An 18,126-nucleotide genomic window follows, 5' to 3' on the forward strand; every position below is an offset into this window, starting at 1 on the left:
TCAAGTAGGAAAAGGACAAAAGATTCCCTCAAGAGCTAAGTAGACAAATATCCAGGTCTGTGGTTAGAGCGAGAAATTATACACATCAAAGCCTGTTGACAAAGCAAAGCACAAGGGAATGTAGTAACTAAAGCATTTTTCAGACATTTTGAAACTGAGTTGATATTTTTCTAGGTTTGATTGATTACTTTGATTGGGGACTTTCTAGCATTATTTTATAACTTCAAGGATGAGGAATGTTGTCCAGGGGCCACATTCCCTTCTGGGCAACATTCTAGGGGCCACATGCCAGTGGTGGGCAGGGCCACAGACAAAAGTGGGTGGAGCAATTAATTCACAAAACTTGGCTCATTCTGCATAAACATAGCAGTCAATGTGAGAGAACTCTGCCTGAGACTCTGGGGAAGAACTGCTACCCATTGGAGTAGGCAAAACTTCACTGGATGGTCAAGCAGTATATTCCCATGTTCCTTTACATGCATAGAAAACTAGTGTATTACCAGCAGATATGCTTTGCTTTGCTTTTAACATGGAAGCACTCAAAGCTATGATCCTCCAGCTACAGTTTGATGCAGTGTGGCTGGCCAAGGTACCACATTCTGAGGAGAGGCAAAAGGACAGGGGCAGTATATGCAACCTGGCCTAACCTGCATTCATCACTGAAAAAAGAGTCAACTGCTTTGGGTCAAGTTGGCTATGATACGTGGAATTTGGGGAGCAGGGACCGGCTTGTCCTCTTCCTCAAGCAGTGAAATGGTTTAGACAGCCCTGCAAGAACTGTGTCATTTGATTCTCCAGGGATCACCAGGGAGTTTGATCCAGAATTGCATATGTATTTTCTGCCTTTTATAGCCTGCCTTTCTTTCATTGTGGAAACCAAGCCAGTGTGCAGGTGGTTCTCAGGCAGTCATCCATCCAGGCATTGACCAGATTCAGTACTGCTTAGCTTCAGCCTTAGACTATATCCTGGCACCAGATACAATGATGTGGGCAAGCTCTTTCACACAACTGTAACAAAAGACCAAGCTGCAGCATTTAAGATGGTGTTCTTCATTCCTAGATCTGTTTCAGATCAGGTGACTGGACCTGAGCTTCCCAGATAATTTAGTGAAGGACTGTAGCTCAGTGGCAGAGCATCTGCATTGCATGCAGAAGGTCCCAGGTTAAATCTCTGGCATCCCCAGGTAGGGCGGGGAGATAGCTTTTTCTGAAAGCCTGGACAGCCACCACCAGTCAATGTAGATAATACACAGCATAATACAAAAAAGCACAGATAAAAACAAAACAAAACCATGCAAAACTGTACAGATGCTGTACAGTACAAAAAGCATAGATAGATAGATCACTGCAGATATTGGTATTGTTGCACACCACCCCAGTCTCTGAGCAGTGTGAGATTCCAGGGGTTCCAGACGCTTACCTAGGGTTCGGTTTCCTCAGAATGAGGGACAGCAGAGACCGCAGTGTCTTTCAGATATGTGGTTTATTTACACATATATAGAGGCTGAACCTTCAGTGGAGGGGCCCGCAGCATTAACATCCTAAGAGTGTCTTGTTTCTCCCATTGCCACAGCCTTGGATTCGGGCAGAGATCCAGCATGGCTCTGTCTCTCAGCTGCCCAGCCTGCTTCTTGCTTCTACTACACACACACACCAACTCAACTCTGGGCTTTGTGTTTCTAATTACCAGCAAGTTGAGGGAGTTGAGGGCCACCCGTGTGAGGCACTTCATTTGTTACCTTAATGACCCATACATAGGCCATTACCTCACTAGGAAGCGAGCTGTTCCAGGAATTAAATTCATGCTGGATCCAGGAAGTAGAAGGGGGCTCAGGCATACACGCTACCCACCCACCCCCCACCGAAAAAGCCACCTCACGACAGTATTACAGGGAGAGAGAAACTGTGGTGCCTCTCATTTTACAAATCAGATCCTATCCTTGAACTGCAGCAAGAATTGTAGCCTAAAGCAGAACTCCCCATTCCACATTTGTTAAGTGAGTTAGGCAAATTTATTTCCCTTGGAGGTGTCTCTGTCGGAAGATTACATTACCAAACCATGATATGCTGTTCTAAATGTCAAGAAAGGATTTGAGAGTCTCCTGTAAAAAAACAAAACAAAAAAACACCACCTTTCTTGTAGTATTTATTCAGCTGAGAAGACTCTCAATGAAATATACTCAGGGCTGCCAAGCCTGTTATAAATTCCCTGGACTGTTGAGCTTAATCCTTTTTAATATGGCTTCCTCCAGTGTGCCGAATTGTGTGTGTCCAATTTGTAAACAAGTTAATTTATATAGAAAAGCATTTCCACAGCATGGAGCTGCCTTTACAAAATATGGAGTATTCACAGCTCTGTGGCTGCTACTCTGCTTCTGATAATGAGCCATTCCAAAGCCTTGTGGGCTACTTTTTATTACAATGAATAGTGCCTAGCGGGGAGGGTGGGAAAGGGAAAATAACATAATCAGGAGAAATACATTTCACTCTGGTATAGTTGTGTGGGTTTCCCCCATACAAGGCAAAGGCTGTAAGCACTGCAACATGAGCATGATGGACATGCACTCAATACCTCCAATACATAGGCCCGTCTTTGCCTGCCAGGTAGCCCACTTTGGCCCACAAGTCCATTTTCCACCAACCACATCCACCTGTCGCATCAGCAAACATCATTCAATAATGCCATCTGCAGAGGCAGATTTAGGGCAGTGCAACTGGTTTCCCCACACAGGGTGCAGGGGCCAAGTCTCCTTCCCAAAGCCTAGTACCGGTAAGTGTTTGATTCAGAAAGGAGATGTGAGGGCTCCGACAAGGTCCTAGAGTCCTCCTGCCTCCTTCCCAAACCCTAGTAGCACTTGCCCAGCTTTGGGAAGGAGGAAGGAAGACTCTTAGGACCCTGCCAGAGCTTTGTGCCTCCTTTCCCAAAGTGTGGCGCCTCCCTTATCCGTCATTGGGAAGGTGGCATGAGGGCTGGGTGGGTGGTGCAATATTACCAAGGTCTGCCCCTGCCTACTGATGGGCAAGGGATGGGAATCAATTCCACATCGGCTGTGCAGGCCACATGGACTGTCATGAGAAACCAATACAGTAGCAGGCTTTAACAGATACACACACTTGTCAGCTGATAAGAGGCCAAATCCTGCTCAGTTTGGCTGCATGAGCAGGTTCCCTGCATGCAGTAGGATTTGACATGCATACGCTGATTCAATTCAGCAGGATTCAATGAACCAGGAAAGGGTTTGCATTGAAACTGCTGCTAAAACAAGTGTCCCCCCCCCCTTTGCTTTAGCAGCGCCTTGCTGCCTGTGAGGTGTTTTGAAGACTTCGGAGCAGCAAATCACCCGATGCCGTTGGGACATTAGATTTGGTCCTTGAGGCTGATCCAGATAAGGATCTGGCCCTTGGAGCGAACAAGGTTGTCTACCCCTGACAAACACCAATGTGGTGAAGAGCTGGTAACGTCTGTGCAGGCATCAGGTCATGCAGATCAGGTTGGATTCAGGCAGCAATTCTCAGTTTAAGAATAGCAGTATTGCAAAATTTTCATTATTTTCACTTGTGAAATGTCAGAGGGTATGAAAGGAACTGTGCCTATCTACAGCAAAACAAAAATGAAAGGTCTGAATCCTACAGCAAGGCAGCCTCAAATTCTGCACCAAAGGTAAGAGAATACTACGTGCTGGATATATTTTGCAAAACAGGTATATTTGACAAGTCCAGCTCTAACTCTGCTTGGACATGGAGCTGTGGAGGATTCTGAGGTGCCAATCACAAGCTGTCTTGCGTAACAGCTGCACTCCAACATCCCCCCCCCAATCATTACTTCTGAGATTTTACTAGGCTTCCCATTGCAGACATGAGGACTAGAATTTGAGGCCGGGCTAGGGAGTAAATGAAAGCTGATATTCTCTCCAGCATGCTGAATGCATATCCAGTTCTTATGTTCTGCTCTTGCAGATCTGAGTTTGCAGCGGCTTACACATACATACTAATTAAAACATCTCTGCATCCAAAGCAGAATCTATTTATATTTATCAGGCACACAAACCCACCTATCACCTGTATTAGTATTATTAATACTGTGAGTCTAGCCTTGAGTGTCATATTTACATAGTGGACAGTGAAGCACAGAAAAATTCCCTCTGACTCTTTGCAAATGTGCAGTGGTGGCTCGCAAGACGAAATTAATTCGTTCCGCGAGTCGTTTCGTATTGCGAAAAATTCGTCTTACGAAGCACGGTTTCCCATAGGAATGCATTGAAATTTAATTCCCATAGGAATGCATTGAAATTTTCGTCATGTGAAGCACGGCCATAGAAAAATTCGTCTTGCGAGTCACCTAAAAAAATCGCAAAACCCTTTCGTCTAGCGAGTTTTTCGTTGCGCGAGGCATTCGTCTTGCAAGGTACCACTGTACTTCTGTGTCTGCAAGACAGCAGTGCTGTTTGAACCCTGTGCTTTGTACCAAACCTGTTTTTTTTTAAAAAAAAGAAAGACTGGCACTCACTTGTCCAAACCTCAATTTCCACTCAGTCACCTTTTTCATATTTCCATTTGATTTCAGATAGTTAGCATTAAGTGCTTGCATCTGAGGAAAACAATCATCTTCTTTCATAACCTAAAACAATTTTGTTCGTTTTAAAAAAACAAACGAGCAAAATAAAAGTGAAATTGTTGTTCGTATCTGTCTATCTTCCTACATTCCTACATTCAGCTTCACTGCATGTCCTTGAGTTGTAGTGTTAAGAGAGCGAGAGAGAACATTTCCTCCACCTACTTTCTCAAGGCCATGCATAATTTTATAAACTTCTATCATGTTGCCTCTCAAACACCTTTTCTGTAAACTAAAAATTCCCAAACATTATGGGATGCTGTTTTTTAAAACAATATGGTCAGCTTCTACATGTGGAATGAGGATGTAATCTCAGACAGCAAAATTTCTCTGGTTGGCCCAGGCTGCAGAACACACTCTCCTCTTAGTAAGCCTCCCCTCCCCCAACCCTCCTGTTTATAGAGAGGGGCAGTGCTGTGTAATGGTTAAAGTGACCTTGCCATGAAGCTCAGTGAGTGGCTTTGGGCTAGTCACCTTTTCTTAGCGTATCACAGGGTTGTTATGAGGATAAAATGGAGAGGAGGAGCACTATGTATGCCAACTTGAGCTCCTTGGAGGAGAAGCAGGATATTAAGTGCAATAATAAATTCATTAAAATATATGAATGTGCACCAACCGCAAAATTCTGTTTCGACCCCAATATGGCCCCTTGGGGGAGGTGGCTCTTTTTCAGCCTGGAGTTCATTGGAAGCTGCCCATTGGGATTGGATCTGAATCTGAATCCCAGTTCAGAAAAACAAAACTTCGTATCTCACCTATTCACTATCGTGCAGACATACAAGAAAGGACTGTAACTTCACCTTTCCTCCTCCCCCCCCCCCTTTTAAAGCAACAGATGAAATTTGTGGACAATTGAGTTGAATTATATGTTGGGGGAAAGCCCTAGGATTGCTGACATTATGAGGGGTGGTGCATAAAACTGGTTAATAAGGAGAATAATAAATTTGCCGCTTCATACTGCAGGTGGAGAAAACCATTTTAGACTCCTGGCAAGTACATAGGAAGCTGCCTTAAGACAGACCATTTGTCTGGTATTGTTTACACTTGCTGACAGCGGCTCTTTAGCATCTAAGGCAGAGAGAAAGGTCTTTTTTCCATCACACACTGCTTGCTCATTTTTTAATTGGAGATGGCATGGAATGAACCAGGGACCTTCTGCAAGCAAGGCTTGTGCCCTGCCACTGACCTATGGATTTTCCTCTAAGCCCCACCCTCCCCCAACACCTTATGAAAGTATGAAGACCTGCGTAACTGTGTAAGATGGTTTTATACAAATTTATATACACATGCATATTAATACATATGTAATATGCATGTATACAAGTACATAGATATATATAGATATATTACATGCATGCACACGTTGCATTCTTATGTAAACATTAACACCCTTAATTCATACTGTAGGTTATTCCAAATTACACCAGCCAGAAGCTATTTGAAATCATAACTGATTGGAGCCAGGGTGTAAAACACATGATCAATTTAAGCATCCAGGAAATAAAGCCAGTAAACCAAACGATGTTTTTGGTTTTCTTCTTTGTTCCAAATGGTGCAATGACCTTGTCTTACAGGTGTGGGGGGGATCCCTCACTTTCTTTATATGGGGATCAGGGCCAGTACTATGGGCCACACACCGTAGCAGCAGGGCCCACTGAGAAGACCCTCCTGGGTGAGGGGGGAGTCACTTGTCCAAGGGGCATACACTGATGGTAATGCTTTCTAACCATGGACACATCAGGAGAATTTGTGGCAACTCTGTTAAGCAAAAAATGAGGAAGGAAGATGTTGGGGGGGTGAATTATGGCAGTCTACAACTTTCTTTTGAGCTATACATATTTCAGTAATCTCCAGTTTCACTAAAGCTAAACTTCAGCAGAGTTGAGAGATGCCACAGAACCTGTTTTCACAGTGCCAGCCCAAGAAAAGCGGAGCAAAATGCAAATGTGCAACCTCCACCAACTCCCACCCCAAGATAGGGCTAATACTCTCGCTGCACTGATTCCTGCCTTCCTCTAGTCCCCCTTCCTGGCAGGTCACTTAAGCCTCCTGTTGCACTACTGGGCCAGCCCTACATTTCCAAAGTCTCCATTTGGAACACACAAAAAACATGGAAAAGAAGAGATTGTTATGAGGATATGCAGAAGTACCTTCCTTTCAGGTGCATTTGGGATTATGATTTGAGTGTTGTTCACCAGAAGATTTGGCCTCTGGGCTGGTTTGACCTCTACTGCCTTTCTGGGTTTTAACTCCTCTTAACTGGGAGACAATAAAGCCGTTTGGGAAAGGACTGCAGCTTAGTGGTAGAGCACCTGCTTTGCATGCAGAAGGTCCCAAATTCAATCCCCAGCATCTCCAGATAGGACTGGGAGAAAACCCTGCCTGAAATCCTGGAGAGCCCCTGCCAGTCAGCATAGACATTATGAAGCTAGATGGACCCATGGTCAAACTCAGTAGAAGACAGGTTTCTATGTTCCTACAGACATAGTTGAAGAAATGAACACATTTTCATTGTTGTTGCTTCATCTTCACATCCTGCCTGTCTGCTTCCCTGAAGCATTCAGCTGTGCGGTGCTGGAGACAGGATGCTGGCCAGAACAGCATCCACAGCAGGCCTCTTTTCATGCTCTTAAGAACAGAACAAAAAAAAACTTGGCAAAATCCATAAGCAAAGGGGTGTGAATATGCATTTAGTTGCCTTTGCAAATGCTTCCATCCACCCCAAGCAACTATCCAGGACTGACCTGCAATGACATGTACATCCAATGTTCCAGAGTGCTATCATTAGTCATCAGTGGTAGCCTTTAAGTCTAGGAAAAAATGTCTGTTCCCACACTTCTTTATTCAGCGCATCACACTCGGAGTTGCCATACACGATAGGCATGTGCAGCAAGCGCAGAGGCCCAGCACCGCAGACAACGCAGCAGATAACCGTGACTGCCGCTCATATTTGAGGGCTTTCTTGACCTCCTCGTTTGACTGAGAGATGTAATCAAGCGTATGAAGGACATTGTACTCGATGCAGTTGATGGTCTCCTGCTGCTCCGCAACCAGGATCTCCAGGTGCAGGAAGAGAGCGTGCAGCTCGCCAATCTGCGCTTCCAAGTCCAGCAGCTGCTGGTGGCGCACATGCGCCAAGGCCAGATGCTGCTTGGCTCTGAGCACTTCCAAGTCTTGGCCAACGATGCGCGGCACCATGGGACTCTCCACCATCCGCTTGATGTCCTCTTCCTGGAGATCCAAGCCAGCCAGTTCCGTTTGCCTCCTGATCTGCTCCTTCAGCTTCTCCACATATTGTGTCTCCTTGGCGTAGTGGTGGGCAATGATGTCACGGTAGCGGGCAACAAGTGCTGAGAGCTGGATGTGGCGTATGCGGCTAATGGCCAGCCACTGCTTGCTGTCCCTGGCGAGAGCCTCTTGGATGCTGTTGAGCCTCGGCTGCAGGGTTTTGGCCTCCTGGGTGAAAGAGTCTTTGATTGCACTCAGCTCTTTTTTCTCCCTGCAAATGCTTTCCTCAGTAGTGCAGCAAAGCACCTGCTGCTGCTTCTTGTCAATGTTCTCAGATAATTCTTCCAACTTATTCAGCGCCAAGGAGAGACTGGTTATCTCCTGGAAAACCTTGTTCATAGGATTGCCCTCTTCCTCTTGGAAAATAGGGTTGTCGAAGGAGAGAGTGTCATCTAGATCCAGAGAGTCCCCGTCTTCGTTCACTCTGTTCCTGAGCTCCTCTAACCTGTCCTTCATTTTCAGCTCTTCTCGAAGCCGGAAACATCTGTGGAAGAGGAGGCAAGTGAGGCACACCCATCAGCATTTACGGAGATTTTGAGGGGGCTTGGGGACTTTTGCGTCAGTCAAAGCTGTTTTAAAGAGAGAGAGATAGAGAGAGAGTAAAAAAACTTCCCTCCCTAAAGCGATTGCAAATATTGACTGAGGCAATAAGCTTCTAAACCAGAGTTTACTCTACATCACATGGCTAATGCAAACCGGCTAGACTAGATTCCATGCCAGGGGTGGGTGGCACATAGCCCAATGATACAGCGTCAGCTGTAGAAATGAACATTGCTGAGCGCAGTCATGGGGAAATGTGAAAGGGGGCAGGCAGGCAGGGGAAATGTTTCAAACCACACTCAGCTGACTTTGAAGGTGACCCTGCAGCAGCTTTCAAACTACTGAGTCAAAACCAGATGCAAAGTGGACCAGAATTCAAATGAGTGCCATTAAAGAATTTCTCTTTCTGGCTACTAATCCTACTGGTTATGTTCTGCCTCCACTGTCAGGGGCAGTATGCCTCTGAATACCAGTTCCTGGAAACCCCAGAAGGGGAGAGTGCTGTTGTGCTCAGGTCATTGCTTGTGGTCGTCCCAGAGGCATCTGGTTGGCCACTGTGAGAACAGGATGGTGGACAAGATGGGCTACTGGCCCAAGCCAGCAAGCTCTTATGTTCTTACAGCTTTATGTTCATAAATAATTTTGAAGGATTTTTTTGTCATGCATAACAGCTTAATTTGAGCAGTAACAAAAATTTAACAATAAACAAAAAATAATCTTACAGGGGTTGAGGGTGGGAGAATCAGTGATGGGGCTGACAAGTCCTAAGCCTGAAGGTGTTTTTATAAGCCCCTCCACACACACTTCCACCTCTGCTTTTTCCCTTCCAGTTCCCCCCCTCCCCCGAGCTAGTGTACAGGCATCTCCCTGTTTATGTGGGGTTTGCGTTCCAAGGCACTGTGTATTTACATGAAATTGTGTATATTTGAAACGCCATTGACAAAGCCTGCAAACACCCCCATTCTGCTCCTGTCCCTTTTTGTGATGTTTTTGGGTGCAGTTGTACACACACCTAAAATAGTCACTTCCTGTACTTTCTCCCCCAATTTCGGGAGACATGCTGAGGGAATGGGAAGGCTTTGGAGCTTGGAAGGGGGTTGGACTACATGATCCTCAGGGTCCCTTCCAACTCTACCATTTTATGATCTAAAACATCCCTTAGTCCATGCCCCCCCCCATTTCATAACATCCCTTTTTGTTGTTGGCACCATCAGAGCACAGACAGGGAAATGGCAAGTGCAATCCAGATTTTTGCACTCACAGGGCGCAGGTCAACTAGGGGAACAGGACACTGCTCCACCAACCTCAGTCTGCCCTCAGCCAGCTCCCACCAGCCTGGAACTGCCTGTGTAGAACTTGTAGAACTCAGCAGGGAAGAGAATGAGTGGGAAAGATAGAATGAGTTGACTCCACCTGTCACCGGCTCTGGCTCAATCTACTCTTGATCTCCCCGCCTTCCACCCTACCAGTTCCAGTGGGCATCAGTCAGATCTGCTCTCTGCATTCAGAGGAAGGTCCAGTCTATCCTATTGCCCCTCAGATTCCCTTCCAATGACAATAGGATTGTGTCCAACAAAATATCCAGGAGGCAGGGATAAGGGTTTTTGAAACCCTCTTTTAACACACAATCAGGAGGGGAAGGAGGAGATGCTGCATCTCCTTTTCCTCCCCTCCCAAAGAGAGTACACATGAAATGAGCAGCAAGCAGCAACTGAAAACATGCAGGATCAGAGATTCCCACTTAACAACAGGTAAGTGGGAAGGCCTGGGAGGAAAAAGAGTTTGGAAGGTGAAGGTATCCACCTATACCTGCATCTATCTCCTTCCCTGAAGATGTGGCCACCAGGTACATCCCTCCTTTTCTGGTTTCTTCTTCTTCATGCTTGACACCACACCTCCTGACTATCCCCAGATCATTCTGAGCTACCCCAGCCCGACTCAACTGCAACCCACATTCCTCCAAATGAACCCAATATGGTCCAGGATTTGGACCTCATCCAGTGCACAACGCGAATACATATACCATTTCCATTCTCCAAGCTTTGCAACTGATCTTTCAAGATCTCAGGAATACTCAATGAATGGGCAGCAGGTAAAAAAGAACAGCCTCTGATAATAATGTGTGTAATCATACACATAAAAATGTGTGTGATAATGTACATGATATCCAATAATTGTTTCCATTCTTAGTAGAACTGGAACAAAAATTATTTGCTTCTTGCTGAGTTCAAGCAGCGACACAGAAATTTAAAAAAGACCTGTGCAGAAAAGCTTGGAATTGAGATTTTCATAAGATTCGATTCCTCATTATAAAATGAGCTTCATGTGGTGGATCTGGTCCTGACAGGAATGGACTCAAGTGCCACCTCTACCTGGTGGTGTTCGGCAAGTCAGCTTAGGGAACAGCTGGAGTTCAGTAGTTGAGCACCTGCTTTGCATGCAAAAGGTTCCAGATTCAATACCTGGTCTTGAAAGACTTTGTCTGAAAGCTTGGAGAGCCACTGCTGTTCAGTGTAGATGAGGGATGGGGAACATGTGGCACCTCATGTGTTGTTGGACTACAACTCCCATCATCCCTTATCACTGGCCATGCTGAGAGAGGCTGATGGGAATTGTAGTCCAACACCATCTGAAAGGCCACAGGTTGCCATCCCTGCTTGTAGGTAACACCGGGTTAGACAGACCAATGGTCTGACTCAGTTTAAAGCAGCTTCCTGTGTCTGAGTTTCCCACTGTAGCTTGATGCCAAGGCTACTTTCAGAGGTGTACCAGGGAGTAAGAACTAAGAAATGCCCTCAAACGCAGAAGAGCCAGCTATTGTTGCTCCAAATCCCAGCCCACACAAGAAGAACTTTATAGCTTCTACATGGGGATGGCTATAGGTCAGTGGTAGAGCATCTGCTTTGAATGCAGAAGGTTGTGAATAAATTTTTTAAAGCCCTCACAAAAATTCATCAGCCATGTGCAAGAAGATACATTAAAACACATAAAGCCCTGAGTCCAGTCAGAGAGCCAACTTACCTTTTCCATCTGAAATCATTCCATGTGGCAGGAGTTAAGTTATTCTTTTGAATATTCTGCATTTACCTATCTAAAAGTACATAATGGTCCCTCCCAAGTAACAATCAACACTCATGCATTTCCAGAGTACACACAAAAGCCCCAGAACAGAATGTTGGAGGATTTCCTGGTGCTTACTCTTTAACCAAGGAGTTGCATTTTCTGTGGTCTACAATTTATTTTCTTAAGTATTATTGATGCCCAGTTATCACAGAACAAGATGTCATTTTCCTCTACAGGTTGTTGTTGTTGTTAGGAAAGCCTGTTGGGGTCATCACAAAGCACTATGGAGGTCAAAGTTGAACTCAGTTGCATTTTACTCCAAATATACCTCACTTCAGCAGATAATCTGCTGAAACATACAGTTGTATTCAACTGAGAGCTGTGCAGAGTAGACCCATTGAAATCAATGGGCAAATTAGTTGCAGCGATCGATTTCAGTGGGTCATTACTTCATAGGACTTAGTTGGATAAAACCAAGTGTTGGGGGGGGGGAATAAATTGTTTTTAAAATTCTGGGTAAGAAGCAGCAGAACTTCCGCTACTTTTGTAATCGGATTTTAGCAGCGGTAACAAAACTGTAATTTAAAATAAAAACCTATTGATGCTAAATTATTGATATGATTATTTAAAGGGTTCTAATGATAGCTGGAAGTTTTTTTTTTTAACAGTGAAAGATGACGAATTTATACAAAGGAAGAGTCTGAGTGCTTCAGATGAAACTGTAATGAGTACAGCCAAGATCCTTTTATAATGCTACCTCCTCAATTGAAATGCTCTTCTCAGAGCTGCTAATGCATCTTGGAAAAACAGCTCCCAATAACCAGGTGATCACTCAGGAGTGACAGGGGATGAAATTACTAAGTCATTTTTAGGGTGGGGGGAGGATCAGGTGTGGGCAGAATTGTTTGCTTAAAACCAGCGCTTTTTTCTTTTTTAAAAAAAAAATGTTTAGGGGTACTCTCATTTTCCAACTCATATTGAAATACTGCTCCTCAATGAGGCCAAACTTAGATTCACAAAATGTTTAGGGGTATGCGTACCACTGCGTACCCCCCAGAAAAAGCACTGCTTAAAACTATGGAAAAGATGAAGAGAGCAAATGGATGGTGAGATGAGAGTTGGCAATTTCAGGCAGAGTCAAACTGGCCTTCCAGGTGAAATAGCGCGTAGACACACCCCACCCCCACCCCTTCTACTCTAAACTGGATATATTAGCAATACATATACGGTGCTACGTAAATTCCACATAGCCTTTGTACAGAAAGTCTGCAGGTCAGTAGCAGAAGGTCCTAAATTCCATCTCAAGGTAGAGCTGGGAAAAACCCTTGGCCAAAATCATGGACAGCCACTGCCCATCACTGTAGACAATAGTGACCTAGATGGTCCAGTGGGCTGACTTGGCATAAATCACCTTCCTACACCCTACTCTGTAAGTGCAGAATCAGACAACAAATGCGAATTCTACAAGCCCTTATAATAGCCAAGAGCCTTACTGTATATTGCAAGGCTACATGTTGGTAGATCCACCAACTACTACTCAAAGATCTGGGGACAAAACTGCCCTTTCTGTGCATGGCTTATTAGCATCAATCTCATTTAAAATACGTATTTGGCATATGGGAGTGTACACTTCCCTCAATAAAGATCTTTGTTACTCAAATGTAAGAGCTTCTGTCTGAGTGTTTTGAGTGGGAGCCAGGATACTTTCAAATAGAGGACCATCTTCTGCAAAGTAGGATACATGGCTCTGTCCTCCAACACCTCACTGCCACCACCCAGCATCTGCCACCTGATGCATCCGCCTCACTCTGCCTAATGTTAGGACCAGCTGCAATTTCTGTCTGCTACATAGCTGTTAGAGGCAAATGAACCCTCCATTCACCAAAGAAGGCAGCAATCCTAACTTAGCTTACCTTACTTTTATCTTTTCGTGCCTTGCCTGTGTACCAATCTGATTCATGCATTCAAGCCTTTGGGAGGAAACAAAGCTGGCAGTTCAAGTTCTACATCTGGTGTGAGAGCCAGGACAGCTGATCTCACGCTTCTGAGGGATATTTTATACCTTGGTTTTGCTATGGCCATTTCCTTTTCACAAGCTTTCACTGCAACCTTTCATTGGACTTTTCTCTTGATCCTCATTTGTGCCCTATAAGATCTGAAAGCAATTAAAATGGAATTGAGTCACCTGTGCTCAGGGAGGTACAGGTAAATCATTGACAGGTACCACAGAGCGGCTTTGCTAGCCACTCATTGACATCACTGGGGAACCCATTGATCCGGAACTGAAGGAATCATTCCCACCTCTTCTGGAACATAGTAAAAGGAAAGTGAACACCAAGGCACTCATTCATTGAACAGTAAAGTCCCTTCATTAACTCAGAGTTCATGCACGTGGACTGTACATTCTAATTTTTATTGTTTCCAAAAGGCATATAAATTACCTTCAGCCTAGGTACCCAATGCATGGCCAGAATGTCTCTGGTGATTTAATTAGATCATTATTTACCAGCCATGGTAGGTAACCATCAGAAGCAGTTTGCTGGGTGTGGCAGGGGGTGGTAGCAGTAAACCTAAGATTCATTTCACTTAAAATACCGGTAACCCGTGATTCAGCCAAAGTAAAAGACTGGAATGCTTTTAAAATTAGACTGGTCGTTTCTCCTGAGGGGCTGTGCCTGGGGAGAGGGGGGAGCTTCTTGCCTGCCTGGGTATTGCTGGAACAGTTCTCCCGGATGGGGACACCTGCTTTCTGGCACGTGGGTCACTGTTGCTTACCAAGGGGGAGAGGCAGAAGGCAAGGCAGTGGGGAAGTTGGTGTGGTGCAGACACACCAGCAGATTAGGACCCCAACCTGTCTCTGTGTCCCTTCACCACTCCCTACTGGTAGGCACCAGTAACCCACCTGACATGGAGTTAGCACTGTGTCTTCCACCACCCAGCTGCTGGCATTTGATGGATGTATAAATATTTTCTTGGTCATTTTGAATGTTAACTGCACAGTATGTTAAATGCACAGCATGCACCCTTATGTGCCCGATCTTGTTCCTCTTAAAAAGGCAGGTCTTGTTATTTTTAAAATAAAATTATGGATTATTACATTTTTTCTATTAATTGTTATTATTTAAGTTTTCTATCTCACCCTCCCTCTTGAAGACAGCCAATGTGGCATACCAGTTAAGAGAGTCATACTAGGAGACCAGGGTTCAAATCCCCACTTGGTTATGCAGTTCTCTGGGTGACCTTGGGCCACCCACTGTCTCTCAACCTAACTTACCTCACAGGGCTGTTATGAGGATATAAAACAAAGGGAGGGAGAATCATATACACCACCTTGAGCTCCTTGAAGAAAAAGGTGGGATATAAATGCAATCCATCCATCAAAGGAGCCTAGGACATCATACAGCAAAGCAGCATGACAATATGATTAAAAATAAAATAAGTAAAAACATTAATAACATCTAAAAACAACCACATGTCCTCACAGTTAAGTGTGATTCCAAACTTGCCAGCCTCTGCTTCTCTTTCTTGCAAGACACCTGGATGTACAAGGGGCATTCATTAAAGATTTACCCTGACATACTTCCCGTGGACTGAGACAAACGAAACTGGGCACAGTTATTAGTCCTTTTCTACATAGTTACCAGCAAGAGCCAACCACATCTCCCATCGCTTTATGAAGCTGTGGAGACCTTGTCTGTAGAAGTCGGCAGGTTGCGTCAGAAACCACGACTTGACCTCAGAAATCAGCATTTCATCATCTGGAAAAAGCTTGCCCTTCAAAAATAACTTCATGGTTGGAAAGAGGTGGAAGTCTGATGGTGTGAGGTTGGAAGAATAAGGAGGGCGAGGAAGGATTTCATAGCCACAGGACCGTACTTCTGTCTGAGCAACATGTGAGTTGTGAGCCTCCTGTAGGAGGCGGACACCTTTGGTCAGTATACCACACCTCTCAATTTTTATGGCCTTCTGCAATTTCTGCAGCAGTGAAGCAGAGTATGTCCTGGTAATTGTGGTACCCTTTGCCAGGAAAGCCATCATCACTACTTCGCAATGGTCCCTAAAGACCGTGAGCATGACCTTGCCTGCTGGCGGTTGGACACATGCCTACTTTGGAGGTGGTGAGGCAGAGTGTTTCCATTGTTTGGACTGGGATTTAGTCTCTGAGCCATAATGATGAACCCATGTTTCCTCCTGAGTAATTAGTCTGGCAAAAAAGTTATGGTTTTTGTGACACGTGGCCAAAAGAGCGCATGTGCATGTGACTCGTTCCTGCTTCTGGAAAGGTGTCAGCAGCCGGGGAACCCACCATGCGGATACATTTCCCATGTGCAAATGGTCATGGATGGTTTTTTTCTACAGAGCCCTCACTGATCTTGACATATGCAGCTAGTTGGCGAATGGTTATGCAGTGATCCTCCAAAATGGCGGACTCCACTTACCAGATGGTGTCTTCATCAATAGTGGACTGTGGTCACCCAGGAATAGGAGCCATTCCACCAAAGTCCGACCACACTTGAACTAATGATGCCAGTGCTTGACTACGTCATACAATGGGGCATCCTCCCCATAAGTCTCTTTTATCTCATTGAATGTCTCCCATGGTGTGCACCCTTTCAAGTACAAGAACCTGATTCAACTGGTTCTATTATCAGACATTACTCCACATTAGCACCCGTAGCAGAGAAAGCGTTAGGATTTCAGAGCTACAAATTACCATGTTACCCATGGATGTATCATTACACAAGAGCAAGTTCATCCTCCTATGATAACCAGAAGTGGGTCAGGGGAAATCTTTAATGAATGACCCTCATAATCACCTCAAGCTTTTGAAGGTGAGCATGCCCTTTTTTTAGTATACTCACTCTCACATTCTAGACTTGTCTCCAGCTGCTCATTTCTGTGGTAACATATTGCCCTAAGCTTACATTACAAAAGGGATAATAGACCCCTTTGTGTGACTATTAACAAAAGAAGTTGGTATGGTCATTTTAACAGTCCTCCTCTCCTTCAAAGCTCAATCTCATGACTATAACAGTGTTTTTTCAAACTTGGGTCGGCAGCTGTTGTTGGACTACAACTCCCATCATCCCTAGGTCACAGGACCAGTGGTCAGGGATGATGAGAGTTGTAGTCCAACAACAGCTGGAGACTCAAGTGTGAGAAACTATGCATAGAATCACAAGGATTAGGCACATGTACTGGATTAAATCACAGCCATCTCCAGGTAGATCTGGGAAAGTCTTCTAGATGAATCCCTGTAGTAAGAAGAAGAATTTTATTATTTATACCCCTCCCATCTGGATGGGTTTTCCTAGGCACTCTGTAGAGGTGCTGCCGCTCACTGTAAAAACAATACTGAATTAGATTTACCAAATGCCCTAACTTTGCATCCTATGTTATTGCAAACAGTTAATCGCTGCATATGCAACAGCATAAAAATAACTACTGTACTTACACAACTGCCATCTCAAATTATGCTCCTTTAAGAAACTCTGCCAAATCTTCCTGAGACTCCACTCTACTTTCTGATTCATGAATTCCTCATAAGGGCACGCAGAATGATTTATAAATATTCAGAAAGCAATCATTTCTTCAGTGGTTAATTAAACGGAGCAGTTCATAGCTACCAAGACTATGTGTAATAATCTTTAAGACTAATTTACTGAGTTTGCTGAAACCAAATGGTCATAATATCCATCTACCAATTTATTTACTTAATTACTTACAGCCTGCCTTTTTTCAAGGACTAGGGATGGGCAATGGTTCTAATGGCATTTTTTTCTGCCATGACCTGGTTTAATCTTGTTCGGATCACCCACATGCAGTTCCCAACTGTGGCCAGACATTTTGAGAATACCAAGACTTCCAGACCATAACAGCAGCAAGGGAAGGGCCATAGCACAGTGGTAACACATCTGGCTTGCATGTAGAAGTTCTTAGGTTCAATCCCCAGCATCTCCAAGCAGAGACTGGAAAAACTCCTGGACAGCCACTGCCAGTTAGTGTACACAGTACTGAGCTAGATGATTCAATGGTACACGGCAGCTTCCTATGTTCTGCCAAATTCAGATGACAAAAGAGAAATGGGTACCATCAACAGAGTGCTACATATCTACACAATTTTCCCCAGTGGTTTCATTTACTAATTGATAGTTGGTTGAAGAACCACAGCTCAGCAGTGGAGTGCTTACTCAACTTGCAGAAAGTTCCAAGTTCAATCCCCAGCATCTCTTGTTTAAAAGGACCAGGGAGCAGGTGATTTGAAAAACCTCTGCCTGAGGGCATGGAGAGAAGTTGTCAATCAGAACAGACAACACTCAGCTTTCTATGTTCCTGTGTAATGGAGGGGGCCTGACCTTCTTAGATACACTAGTATCATTTGCTATTTGAGCCCAAGCCAAAATTATTATTAATTGCACTTATTAGATTTTTTTCTTTCTTTCCTTTCCTTTCCTTCCTTCTTTTCATGATTTTTTTATTAAAGCATTCTTGAGACAACAGAATCAAAGGGGTGGTGGTGGAAAAAGAAAGAAAAGATGGCTTCCAATTCTCTGTCTGTCAGTTACATAAAAAGAATTATTCAAAACTTTTGCTCCACGACAACATCCTACTATTCCACTTTC

The 18,126-nt window shown here is 44.4% G+C and overlaps 1 protein-coding gene across 1 annotated transcript; it reads right to left on the reverse strand.

Annotated features, from left to right (window-relative positions):
- Positions 1–6,963: 6,963 nt before the first annotated feature.
- On the reverse strand, positions 6,964–8,590 carry LOC117040371 (syntaxin-1A-like). The gene has a single exon (XM_033138102.1). The coding sequence runs from the start codon at positions 8,354–8,356 to the stop codon at positions 7,457–7,459; it is 900 nt and encodes a 299-aa protein (XP_032993993.1). The 5' UTR covers positions 8,357–8,590; the 3' UTR covers positions 6,964–7,456.
- Between the last annotated feature and the right edge of the window lie 9,536 nt (positions 8,591–18,126).

Source organism: Lacerta agilis, chromosome Z (genome assembly GCF_009819535.1).
Source record: "Lacerta agilis isolate rLacAgi1 chromosome Z, rLacAgi1.pri, whole genome shotgun sequence".
In the NCBI taxonomy this organism is placed as follows: Eukaryota; Metazoa; Chordata; class Lepidosauria; order Squamata; family Lacertidae; genus Lacerta; species Lacerta agilis.